The sequence below is a fragment of the Dromiciops gliroides genome, chromosome 2 (assembly GCF_019393635.1).
Source record: "Dromiciops gliroides isolate mDroGli1 chromosome 2, mDroGli1.pri, whole genome shotgun sequence".
NCBI lineage: Eukaryota > Metazoa > Chordata > Mammalia > Microbiotheria > Microbiotheriidae > Dromiciops > Dromiciops gliroides.
The window spans coordinates 387,159,891-387,172,951 of NC_057862.1; the positions used below are offsets into that span (position 1 = coordinate 387,159,891).

Genomic DNA, 13,061 nt, shown 5'->3' on the forward strand with positions numbered 1-13,061 from the left:
TTACTAGCTGTGTGACCCTGGGCAAGTCACTTAACCCCAATTGCCTTATTTTTTAAAAAATACTTACAAAGCATTTTACATATATGCTTATCTCATTTATCCTCACAGCAGCCTTGTGAGGCAGGTATTAAAATTATGGCCACCATTTTACAGATGAGAAAACTGAGGTTGACAGAGTGTTAAGTAACATGTCCAAGGTCACGCATGAAGTATCTGAGGCAAGATTTGAACTGGCCTCAGAGTTAGGAATACCTGCAATCAGGTTCTACTTATAAGCTATAAGCTATAGAAAATCCACTCTGTGAACCTGAGCAAGTCACTTAAATTCTCAGTATTCCAGGCAATACTATAAATTGGAAAGAAGATGAGCTCTTGGGATCTTTCTACACCACTTAAATGATAGTCCCACTTTGAAACAAATACCCACTTCTGAGCTCCCCACCCCCAACACACCTCTGTGGTCCTGTTTATATTGCTCTCAAGTAAATTTTTCATAAACAAAAATTTTAAAATACCCAATTATTACCAGTGAACTGTGAATAGCTATTCTTTTCCTTAATGTAGAACTAACCTTGAGTCAATTCATTCATTCGTCCATTCCTACCATCTTTATAAACTGTCTACTCACAGGTGGTCTGCTGCAGAGAAATATAGTACAAATTGAATTGTGTATACCATACCTGCGCTGCAAAACCTCAGATATAAGAATAGACAACATCAACAGGAATTCTTTTGAAGCAGCCAATGTACAAGCAGCCAAAATGTAAAAGGCAAGAAATTCAGGCTGCATCCCTATGATGAAAAGTGCCCACAGGCTGCTCAATTGTTTCCTGCCCATGCTTTCTCTTAACTGATTAATTTCTAGGTTCCATGTAATCTTAGATCATTTCGACTAAAAAGAACCCTAGCACAAAGAATGTCAGAGTTGGAAAGGCTCTTAGATCACAGAATGTTGGAACTGGAAAACTTTAGAACATGCACAGGTAAAGGCAGTGATTGTTCTTGTAGCAAAATTCTAGCACAGAGGCTTTCACGAAAGTAGATCCATAATGATGATGATGATAGCCAGGGGGTGTGATTTTCTGCTATGGAATCTGCTACTCACAATCCTTGGTATGAGATTCTTAAGTGAACCGTTAGAAAAAAATATTTTTTTGTTAACTATTTCAATATAATTGACTTCCTTCGTCACCCGAAGTTTTTTATTTCAGGAATTTTAAAATATAATTCTGAGAAAAAATCCACAGGCTTCACCATATGGCCAAAGAGGCCATAAAAAAGAGGCACAAAAAAAAAAAGGCTAAGCACCTATCAGAAGCTTGGTCCGTCCCCCAGCGCCTAAGAGGGAACGTAGTGCGCCTGAGCCATAGATCTTCCCTCGGATTTCTTCAGCCCTATCTTCCCGCCCGCAAGGGTGCTTTAAATAGCGTCTTCCGTTGCTATGGCAGTAACACGTGTGGCCTGCTGGGAGGGATTCCGGAAAAGGGTGTAAGTTTCAGGCGACTTCCGCTTGAGCACTTCCTGGAGAGAGCGAAAGCTGGTCGTGGTTAGCTACCTGTTAGTCCAAGTTGGGTGGCGGCTCAGGAGCTGTGGCGGGCCGAGCGCGTTGGAAGTGAGTAACTGCCATTTTTCAGCGCTGAGGGAGGCGCGGTTGGGACCGAGGGTTTTCAGTTGTTGTCTTCTCCCTCTTCGGAGCGGTGAGGAGTGGTCTGGAGGTGTGGTGCCGAGGAAAAAGCCAGGCACTGTTTTCCGGCACACCTGGGTTCCAGTCCCAGCCAGCCCTACCATTCACTCTCCACGTGACCGCGAGCTAAGTCACCTCCACCTCGCCGGCCTTAATTTTATTGATCCGTACAATTTAGAGCAAGCAGGAACCTTAAATGTCATGTAGTCCAACCCCAGAGGTTACAATGTTAGCTCAATGCTTGTCCTCATTCACGTGATCATAGTAATAATAATAGTAGCCAACATCCATATAGTACCTGCTATGCGCTGGATATGGTCTAAGTGCACTACAAATTATCTCATTTAATGGTAGCAGTGGCTAACTTTTAATATTTGTATTATAAGTACCTACTATGTGCCACGCGCCGTGCTAAGGGATTTACAATTGTTATCTTACTTGATCCTCACCTCCTGAGAGGTAAGTGCTATTATTATCCCCATCTCAGAGATGAAGAAACTGAGGTAAACATAGGATAAGAGACTTGCCCAGGGTCATGAAACTAGTAAGCATCCAAGGTCAGATTTGAATTCAGATTTGAATCCAGGCTCAGTGCTCTATCTACTATGCTACCTAGGTGTCTAAATAATATCTGTCCTCCCAATTCAACACACTCATGATCTGTCTACACCTTCACCCCACCTCAGTCATACAAAGGGGGTGGTAATTGTCATAGATTTAGGATGGAAAGGGACAGTAAGGGTCATATCTATCCTCGTTTTACAAATGAGGAAATTTGAGGCCCAGAGATGTTAAGTGACTTCTCAGAATGGTAAATGGTGAAGGTGCATTGCAAACCTAGGTCCTCTTACTGAAAATCCAGCTTACAATCATAGTATATAACTATTTTGCTTCTATTATCCAGGACTATAAAATTTTTCTCTCTAATCAAAATCTCCTATCTTTTAATCTCTCCCCACAATCCTAAATCTATTATTTATCCTCACCATGAACTCCAGTACTAAGACCCCATCATGTTCTCTCAGTTCATCATCCCACCTCTGGGCTCATCTCTGTGTTTGACCAATTCAATCATAAACTAACAATTGGCCTTGAATTCATTGTCTCCTTATCCTGTGAAGTCACATTTTCAACCCCTACCCTGGAAAATCCTCACTGCACATATGAATTACTAAAACTTGTGGTTACTGGGGGCAGCTAGGTGGCAGTGGATAGAACACCAGCCCTGGATTGAGGAGGAACTGAGTTCAAATTCGACCTCAGACACTTGACACTTACTAGCTGTGTGTCCCTGGGCAAGTCACTTAACCCCAATTGCCTCATCAAAACAAAAACAAAAAAAACTTATGGTTACTAAAACCAGTGGGGCCTCACTACTGCAATTGTCTTATTAACTTAGTTTCTCACTCTACACAACAATTATTCCAACCTTTTTTTTTTCCAAAATTGCTAGTTCCACAGGCCTTTGCTATTTTATTGAAAAATGTAGCTCATCTGTGTGAATTCTGACTCTTCTTCCTTGCCCTAGCTCTCAAACCTGTTCTCATTCATACCCTTCTCTCTTCCTGTGTTCCAGGCTTTGATGCAAAGGTGGAGGTTGTTAAGGCCAACTCCTCTTGGATTCTTGATCCTTTTCCTTCGTCATTATTTCACTTGCTGTCGTTTTCAAATCCTTTTGTTGTTGTTTAGTTGTTTTAGTCATTTCTGACTCTTCATGACCCCATTTGGGGTTTTCTTGGCAAAGATACTTGAGCAGTTTGCCATTTCCTTTTCCAGCTCATTTTATACTGAGGAATGGAGGCAAACAAGGTTAAGCCCAGGGTCATACAGTAAGAGACAGGCTGGATTTTGTTATGGGCCTGGGGTAGGTACCTCAGAAGTTTTCTGGGGGGACTCTGGGAACCTTCTCCTTGAGAAGCTAAACCAAAGGACAGACACACCTAAAGCCAGTCTCCCCCACCTCTTGGGGAGATAATTCCATTAGTCGTGGGATGGGGATAGGGGGAGCTGTAATGAAAGCTTGAATGAGAGGACTTCTGGAGCTCTGTCGCCTTCTCAGGCAGCACCCGGAGGGGTGAGGGCCCTGACTGGCTTCTTTAGGTGTGTCTGTGTCTGTCCTTTGGTTTAGCTTCTCAAGGAGAAGGTTCCCTGAGTTCCCCCAGAAAACTTCTGAGGTACCTCAGGCCCATAACAATTTGAACTCAGGAAGATGAGTCTTCCTGATTCCTTGCTCTGTACTCTATCCACTGCACCACCTCTGCCCCCTCAACCCCTGCCTATAAACATGACTATCCAAATCCTCCCCATTTCGATTCTGTGGTTTCTGTTGGGGGCATCACCATCCTTCTAGTCCCCTAGGTTTGCTATCTTTGACTCTTCCTTCACTTTTCTTCCTCCATGTCCAGTTAATTGTTAAGTGCTTTAAATTCTATCTCTACAACATCTCTCACATGTATTTCCTCTCCATTCCAAACTTTCATGCTTCCTACTTGGACTACTGCTGTAGCCTCCTAATTGATATCCATGCTTCTAGTTCCATTTCTTTACACAGCTACTGAATAGATGGATACTCCTAAACGCAGGTCTGACTATATCACTCTTCTACCAAGAAACCGTTAATGATTCCCTCTTCCCCCTAGGGTAAAATACAGAATCCTCACCCTGCTTTTTAAAGTCCTCCAAAATCTGGCTTCCACTTGTCTAGTCTGTCTAGTCTGATTTCATATAAGCTCCTTTTATGCACTCTCCTTTCCAACCTGACAGGCCAACCAGACATTCCATCTCCTACCACCCACCTTCCACTGGTAGTGCCTTCACCCCACCCGTACCTGGAATATCTTAAATTTTTAATTTCTTGATTGAGCCCCTTGTTATTGTTGTTGTTAAGTCATTTCTGACTCTTTGTGACCCTGTGGACCATACTGCCCATGGTATTTTCTTGGCAAAGATAGCTGGAGTAGTTGCCATTTCCTTCTAGTGAATTAAAGCAACCAGAGATTAAGGCACTTGCCCATTATCCGAGGCTGGATTTGAATTTAGGTCTTCCTGAGTCCAGGCCCAGCACTGCAATGAACCTCCTAGTTTCTTCTCCCCAATTCTTGAAATTACTTTTTATTACTTAGTATTTAGTAATCTTTGAACATTGTATTCTCCCTTTCCCCCACCCCATTGAGTAAGGTCCTTGAGAGCTTGGACTGTTGCATTTTTTCCTTATATTTGTGGCATCTGGAACCTTGCCTTGTTATTTAATAAATGGTAGTTGAATTGAATTGCCGTTTTATCACAGCACTTGAAAGCAGAAGAGCTGAATTTCAATCTTAGGTCCTCAGACTCAATCTTTTTACACTTCCTACCTGGGGCTCTTCTTGCTCTGGTAAATCTTAAGTAGTTCATTCTGAATAAATAGCTAACAAAGCATGATTTAACAAGCAGTTGCCATAAAATAACCATAAGAAAAAAACTTTTTAAATGACAACTGTGGGGATTATCCTCATTAGGGAAATCTATTGAACCAAAAGTGTCCTCACTATCTTTCTTTTTTGGGGGGGAGGGATGGGAGGAGGGTGTTGGCCGGGCAATGAGGGTTAAGTAACTTGCCCAGGGTCACACAGCTAGTATGTGTCAAGTGTCTGAGACCGGATTTGAACTCAGGTCCTCCTGACCCCTGGGCCGGTGCTTTATCCACTGTGCCATCTAGCTGCCCCCCCTCGCTATCTTTCAAATCCTCCTGCCCTCCCCCCCTCTGTTAATTTCACCTTAGCCTCATCTCAAATATGTCCCCTTCTCTCCTGACACTGCCATAACCTGGTACAGGTCCCCATCACCTCTGCACTTGAACTACTGTAACAGCCTGTTGGTGGGTCGGCCTGCTGCAAGTCTCTCCCAATTCCAATCCATCCTCTGTGCTCCTTCATCTCCAGGATCTCATACTAAAGGTTTTCAAAGACCATCATAATTTAGCCCTCCCCCCTTTCCAATCCTACCACATACTGTCTGGTGCAGTGACATTGGTTTCCTTATTGTTCCTCAAACAAAACCATCCATCTTTCAGCTCATTCGTCACTCCACTCTCAGCCCCTCCATCCTAGAGTGTTTTCTTTTCTCATCTCCGCCTCCTGCCTTCCCTGGTTTCCTTCAAGTTGCAACTAAAATTCCACTTTCCTAAAATCCCATTTCTCTTGATGCTTTCAACATATATAGAGAAGTTTAGAGAAGAAAGGGATGGGGATAGGGGGTAATTTGAATTCCATTTTTATATATCAAGTCTTTTCCAATCCCTATTCTAGTGCTTTCCCTCTGTTAATTATTTCCTATTTATCCTGTATATAGGTTGTTTGTATGTATTTGTTGTCTTCTCCATTACACCATGAACTTCTTGAAGGCAGGAACTGTCTTTTGCCTCCTTTTGTGTCCCTATCACTAAGCACAGTGCCTGGCACAAAATAGACAATTAATAAATGCTTATTAACTTACTGACTGAAATGGGCTGCTTAGTTCCCCAGTCACAGGGAAAAGTCAAAGTAAAGGCTGGTAACCACTTGTTGAATCTGGGATTCCTGTATCTGGTTGGATTTTATTGTTGTTGTTGTTGTTTTGGGGGTTTTTTGGTGAGGCAGTTGGGGTTAAGTGACTTGCCCAGGGTCACACAGCTAGCTAGTAAGTGTCAAGTATCTGAGGGCAGATTTGAACTCAAGCCCTCCTGAATCCTGGGCCGGTGTGCTATATACTTCGCCTCTTTGAGAGGGGCTAAAATTCTAGCTATACTGTCTAAAATATCTAATGAGTGGTTGCCAATAAATTATAAGCTTTAGCAAGAATATTTAAATGTTTAAGTATTTATTAAAGAGCATGAGGATCAGAGAGAAAGGTAAAAATCTAACTATTTCTAAGAGACCCCATCATCCCACCCACCATGGCGAGGTCAGGAACCAAAAGAGACAGCACCCCTCCAGCGTCCACTTCCTACTTCGTGTCCTCCTCCCAGAAATGGGAGGCTCTTCAAGTTGAATGGCTGGTAGCCTTGATAGACAGTACCCACGAGCAAGCATCACTTCCTGACGCTAAGGACCTTGACCACGTGACTTGCCCTCAGAGGCCTTCACCTCATGGCGGTGCTTTGCTACAGTAAGTCTCCAGCAGGTGGCGTCATTGCAATCGTTACACCACCTAACTGCCCCTATCTGGTCAGATTTTGTGGGAGACAGCATTTGAGATTCATGACCACTTTGCATTTCTGTCATTCTGTGATTTTAATGGTCTGGCTTCTCCCTTTGCAGATGGGACAGGGAGATAGGAAGAGTTAAGTCCAATAACCTAGGAGCCACTTACCCAGAAGCACACAAACAAGTGGAAAGAATAGAAGCTGAGGTTCCTATTAACCATTCTCATCGTTAGATGTGCCCAGGTTCACCATTAGGAAGCTGTAAGTATGAGAAGCTCCTTCTCAAAAATAATTGGATATTTTCTTTGCCTTTTTAGCATTTGAACACTGAAAACACAGTCTGCTGTTGCCATTATTATTAGTCATTATCATGAGTTAGCAGATATTAAGCACCCAGAATGCACAAGGCAGTCTGCTATTTGCTAGAGAAAAAAAATGACAAAAAACCCTTAGGAGTAGTTTAGTGGATGGAGAGCTGGACTGCAAGTCAGAAGAAAGTTCTGAGTTCAGTCCTTTCTCTTACATACATACCAGCTCTGTGACCATAGGCAAGTCATTTAAGATCTTTAGGCCTCAGTTTCCTCATCTAAGGTCCCTTCCAGCTCTGAATACATGATCTATAACTTTTTTTTCCTTCCACTTAGCAGACTCCCTCCCCTGATGTAGCTTTTAGCCCCTTTGTACTATAAGCAAGGGTTTTCCTTGAGCTACTATGGCCAAAAATATTAGTCACTCCACAGCCACCTGATGATCCTTTCTGAACTTCATGGACAACAGGTGTACAGGCTATCACTTAAAGCCTTTTTTCAGCTTGAATCTACTAGAGATCTTGTTCTGCTGTCAAATCCCAGAGTCCCCTCTACACTCTCATGAGCTACCACAACGTGACTTTCAGGGAAGCATTTGCTGTGCCTATGATAAATGAGATCCTTTATGGAATATGTGTTATGCTATCGAAAATGAAATGCAGGAGTCAGGAGGACCTGAATTCAAATCTGGCCTCAGACACTTGACACTTACTAGCTGTGTAACCCTGGGCAAGTCACTTAACCCTCATCACCCCACCAAAAAAAAAAAAAAAGAAAGAAAGAAAAGAAAACGAGATGCAATGAAACCATTAGACATTATTTTTCTTTTTTCTTCTTTTTTTTTGGTGAGGCATTTGGGGTTAAGTGACCTGCCTGGGGTCACACAGTTAGAAAGTGTTAAATGTCTGAGGCCGGATTTGAACTCAGGTCCTCCTGAATCCAGGGCCAGTGCTCTATCCACTGCTCCACCTAGCTGCCCCTAGACATTATTTTTCAAAGGAGTATGAGGAATGGGCTAGGAGGTAAAAGACCTTTTCTCATTTTGCATGGAGAATATCAATATTTAAACTCCAAGATGTTGAAAATCACTCCAAGTTAAATACATTAAACCCTTACTGTAAGGTCCTCTGTTCTGCTCTAGAATTGGCTATCACATGGACCATTATTGCATATCAACACAATATAATCCTTCCAACCTTTGACATTATAGGGATGGAATGTAAACAGGATACTTGATAGAGCTGTGGGCTGTCTTATATTAGAATTCCAGTTGCAAGGATGTCTTGTGACATTGGAGAGTAAGGGTTGACTTAAAACAGATTTTAAATATATAAGACAGTGTGTTAAACCCTGAGTCTGGAGTTCAGTCACTTACAGTGAAATTTCTTTATTGTGACCATTTCTTCATGTCATGATAAATGAACGTGCTTTGCAAAAATAAAATCTTTTCATTTATGCTAGCTTACTTCATGAAAATGTTTCATTGCAGGAACAAAATGGATGAAGAATCTGGCAGATTTCAAATTAATGCTCCAAATTTTGTGAAGAAAAAACACAGAGAAAGCTCTGCAACTGGAGAAAGGAATAAAGAGCTTAATGAGAAAGATTTTGATGACTCTCTCCTGCTTTTTGATGAACATTCTCAGAGTACTACAGACCAAACAGATTCCAAGTTCCCCAATTTTACCTGTATCAGATCAGAAATCTGCAGTGACAATGAAATCCTAAAGGATGCCACTACAGCCAAAAAGAGAAAAAAGAAAAATGCCTGTGATATACAGGAGGAAATGGGGGTAATATGTGTCCTTGTGGATAAAGAAAATATTGAAAGTATGAAAAGGGAGAACTTTAGAAAAGATGTTGATATTGTATATATAGATATGAAAAAAGGGAATGAGCTGCCAAAATCAAATGAAAAAGATGAACTGCATTCAATTTCTGAAGCTAATAAAAATGACTTAGAAGATCCAGATCACAAAGTTAAGGAGAAACTCCATAAAGTCAGTGGTAGAAAGGAAAATTTCAATGTTATACAGACAACCTCTCAGTTGAGCTCCTGTTCCCAAGAGCAAAAATCCACCTTTTCTTTAGAAAGAGAAGGTGAGATTAGGGAACCATTAGTATCTACTGATATAATGAGATTGTCAAAGTCCAAGAACAAAAGGAAAAGGTCTTCAGATACAAACCATATGAAATCTGAGGATATTTCTATGTCTGATGAAAGCCTTGTGACCATTCACACCAGTGGGACACAGGTGGTCAATGAAGTTAGTACAATAGAGGCTGATAGGGCCCTTGAGGAAGAGAAAGTGAAATCTGTCAGGAAAAAGAAAAAAAGGGAAACAGCCTCACATGAAAATGATCAGGTAGCCACTTATGATATTTCAGTGCCCAATGTGGACTCTGTAGATGACCAGATGAAAATAGGTGATCGTGTTAGTAATGTGGAGACTCTGGAGGGTGATGGTACCCTTAGTGAAAGCAATATGGAATTAGTCAGAAAAAAGAAAAAGAAGAAAAAGGGTTCATCTAAAAATGATCGATCAATTGCTGATAATTTTTCAGTGCCTGAAATGAACTATGTAAATATGCCTTCTGACCAAGTGGTTGGTGTAACTAATAGCATTGAGACTTTGGAGGACGATAGCACCTTCAACGAAAGTAATGTAGGATATGTCAGGGAAAAGAAAAAAAAGAAAAAGACTTCAAATAAAAATGATATTGTGCTGGTGGATGATTTTTCAGGTCCTGATTTGAACTTGAAGGATATAGCATCTGAGCAAATGGAAACCAGTCATGGTGTTAGTAATGTCAGGACTATGGACGGTGATATCACCCTCAGTGAAAGCAATGTGAAATCAATAAGAAAAAAGAAGCAAAAGACTTCATCTAAAAGTGATCAAGCAAGTGCTGCTGATTTTTCAGTGCCTGAGATGAGTTCTGTGGATGTGCCTTCAGACCAAATGAAAGTGGTTGGTGCAGCTAATTGTAGCATTGAGACTCTAGAGGATAATAGCACCTTTGTGGAATCTGTCAGGGAAAAGAAAAGAAATAGAAAGATTTCGAATAAAAGTAAGCAGGCACCTACTGATTTTTTAGTGCCTTGTACAGACTCTGTGGATGTGCCATCTGACCAGATGACAAAAACTAGTGTTAACATTGACACTTTGGAGGATGGTAACACCTTTAATGAAAGCAGTGGCGAATCTATCAGGAAAAAGAAAAAGAAGCGAAAGACTTCCACCAAAAATGATCAGGAACCTGCCAGTGACTTTTCAGTACCTGGTCCAAGCTCTGTGGATAGGCCTTCTGACCATATGAAAATGTGTGATAAGGTTAATAACATTGAGACTTTGGAGAGTAATGGTGCTCTTATTGAAGGCAATGAGAAATCTGCCAGAAAAAAGAAAAAGAAGCAAAAGGCTTCATCTAAAAATGATCAGGCACTAGGCAGTGACTTTTCAATACCATATATAAGCTCTACGCATAGGTCTTCTAAACAGGACCAAAGGAAAACAAGTGTTAGTGTTCACACTGACACTGTAGGGGGTGAGAGCGCCCTTAGTGAAAGCAACACAGAATCTATCAGGAAAAAGAAGCGAAAGTCCTCAGCCAGAAATGATCAGGGACCTGCTGATGACTTTTCAGCACTTGATCCAAGTTCCATGGATAGGTCTTCTAAGCATAGGAAAACAAGTAAGAATAGTAAGACTGAGTTCCTTGAGAATGATAGAACCCTTATTGAAAGCAATGGGGAATCTGTCTGGAAAAGGAAAAAGAAGCGAAAGACTTCACCTAACAATGAACAGGAATTTGCTGAAGACTCTTCAGCTCCTGGCACGAGCTCTGTGGTTAGCCCTTTCTCTGACCATGTGAAAATGGGTAATAGGTTTAACACTGAGACTGTGGAGGGTGAGAGTACCCTTAGCAATGGGGAGAATGTCAGGAAAAAGAAAAAAAAGCAAAAGCCTTCAGCTAAAAAGGATCAGGCGATTACTGATGACTTTTCAGTACCTGGTTCAAGCTCTGTGGAGGGGCCTTCTGACCATGGGGAGACAGGTAGGGATGATAACAACACTGACCCTTTGGAGGGTGATCATGCTCTTAATGAAAGCAGTGTGGAATCTAGAAGGAAAAAGAAAAGAAAGAGAAAAACTTCAACTGGAAAGGATCATGGACCTGTGGATGACTTTTCAGTTCCTGGTACAAGCTCTGTAGGCGCACCTTCTGACAAAAGGAAAACAGTCCATGGGACTGACAATGTGATGAATTCAGAGAGGGGTAACATGCTTAATGAGAAAGTGAAAGACACCAGGAGAAAGAAGAAAGAATCTCACTCAGACAAAACAAGTGTAGAAACTGAGGAGAGGTAATATTGGGATCTTAAGCTTTGACAGCATCTTTCTATGTATGAATTCTGCTACTTTATTATTACTTCAGAACCTTCATTTAAGTCAAGGTTGCTTTAAGCACCAAATGAATAAATAATAAACAAAGCACCAAATGAGTCTCTTTGACTCTAAATTTGCTATTCAGTCATTTCTGACTATTCGGGAACCCATTTGGGATTTTCTTGGCAGAGATACTGGAATGGTTTGTCATTTCCTTCTCCATATGAGGAAGCAATCTAAACAATGTTTGGAATGCTAGAGTCAGGAAAATAGAATTTTTATTCATGATTATGACCAACTTTGTGTAATCTGATTGGCTCCACTGCTACACAATGGCACTTTTAAAATTCTTTTACTTTTGACCATTTACCTCTGATTCCTTAGAACTCAAGACAATTTTCTTCCAAGTTTCACCCAGCTACTATGTTTACAAAGTTCTGATGGTTTGAAATGGTTACACAGTTCGTTTAGAAAAATAACCACTCAGGATTCCTTCCTCTAACCTTCCCCCACCAGATATTTGTTAGTTATAAGTCTCATTTAGCTATTTATCAGAGGTGTGGAGAAATACCTTCAGATCCCAGAATGACCTGGGCACAAAACCCTTTGGAGACAAGCCCCTACTTACTGTAGCTTCCTATGTTTGTACATTTCTACTACTGTATACCTGCTTTGAAATTAATGGACCGGGGCAGCTAGGTGACTCAGTGGATAGAGCTCTGGCCATAGATTCAGAAGGACCTGTGTTCAAATGCAGCCTCAGACACTTGATACTTACTAGCTGTGTAACCCTGGGCAAGTCATTTAACTCCCAATTGCCACACACACATACTCACAAATTAATGGACCTATTCCCTCCAAAGAAATAGAGAAGTGAATCTCTTTACAGTATACCTCTAATGGCTACTAGCTACCATAAATATTGATAAAACAGAAAAGTTCATTTTGTAGCAGCATTTATCTACCTGAAGTAAGGAAACTAATTTTAAGCAAATGGTTAAAAGAAATTTACAAGGGGCAGCTAGGTGGCACAGTGGATAGAGCACCGGCCCTGGAGTCAGGAGTACCTGAGTTCAAATCCGGCCTCAGACACTTAACACTTACTAGCTGTGTGACCCTGGGCAAGTCACTTAACCCCAATTGCCTCTCCCCCCCCAAAAAAATAAAATTTACATAGATGGTGTTAATGCAGATTCACATCCTTTCCATTTCTTAGGTTAGTATCTACAAATGAGGAAAGAAGGAACTCAGAAGAAGCTGATGATTCAGATTTGGAAAATTTGTCAGAAGATTTGACAGATCTAGATGTTGATTTGGAGGGTGCTGTGAAAAAACTCCAAGAGTTTATTCCTAATGTGAAGGAAAGGGCAGCTGCTACAGTAAAGCGGATGTATAGGGATGACTTGAAACGTTTTCAGCAATTTAAAGAACAAGGTAAGTATTTATTTTGTAAGAAAGTCAGAATTATTCATGAGAAAAAAATTTATACTATGGCAATGCCCGAAAAATCAGCAAAA

The 13,061-nt window shown here is 41.1% G+C and overlaps 1 protein-coding gene across 4 annotated transcripts in view; it reads left to right on the forward strand.

The window, feature by feature from the left end:
* The first annotated feature begins 1,529 nt into the window (after positions 1-1,529).
* Positions 1,530-13,061, forward strand: part of TTF1 (transcription termination factor 1) — a 40,936-nt gene continuing 29,404 nt past the window's right edge. For 3 of the 4 annotated variants that reach the window (XR_006355059.1, XM_043989654.1, XM_043989656.1), the window contains exons 1-4: positions 1,530-1,612; positions 6,961-7,106; positions 8,643-11,522; positions 12,761-12,978. Coding sequence is in view for 3 of the 4 variants with exons in the window: in XM_043989654.1 (XP_043845589.1) it covers positions 8,650-11,522; positions 12,761-12,978 (3,091 nt within the window). In the remaining variant the exon portion in view is untranslated. The remainder of the gene's footprint in view (positions 1,613-6,960; positions 7,107-8,642; positions 11,523-12,760; positions 12,979-13,061) is intronic. The other variant, XM_043989655.1, reaches the window with a different exon arrangement.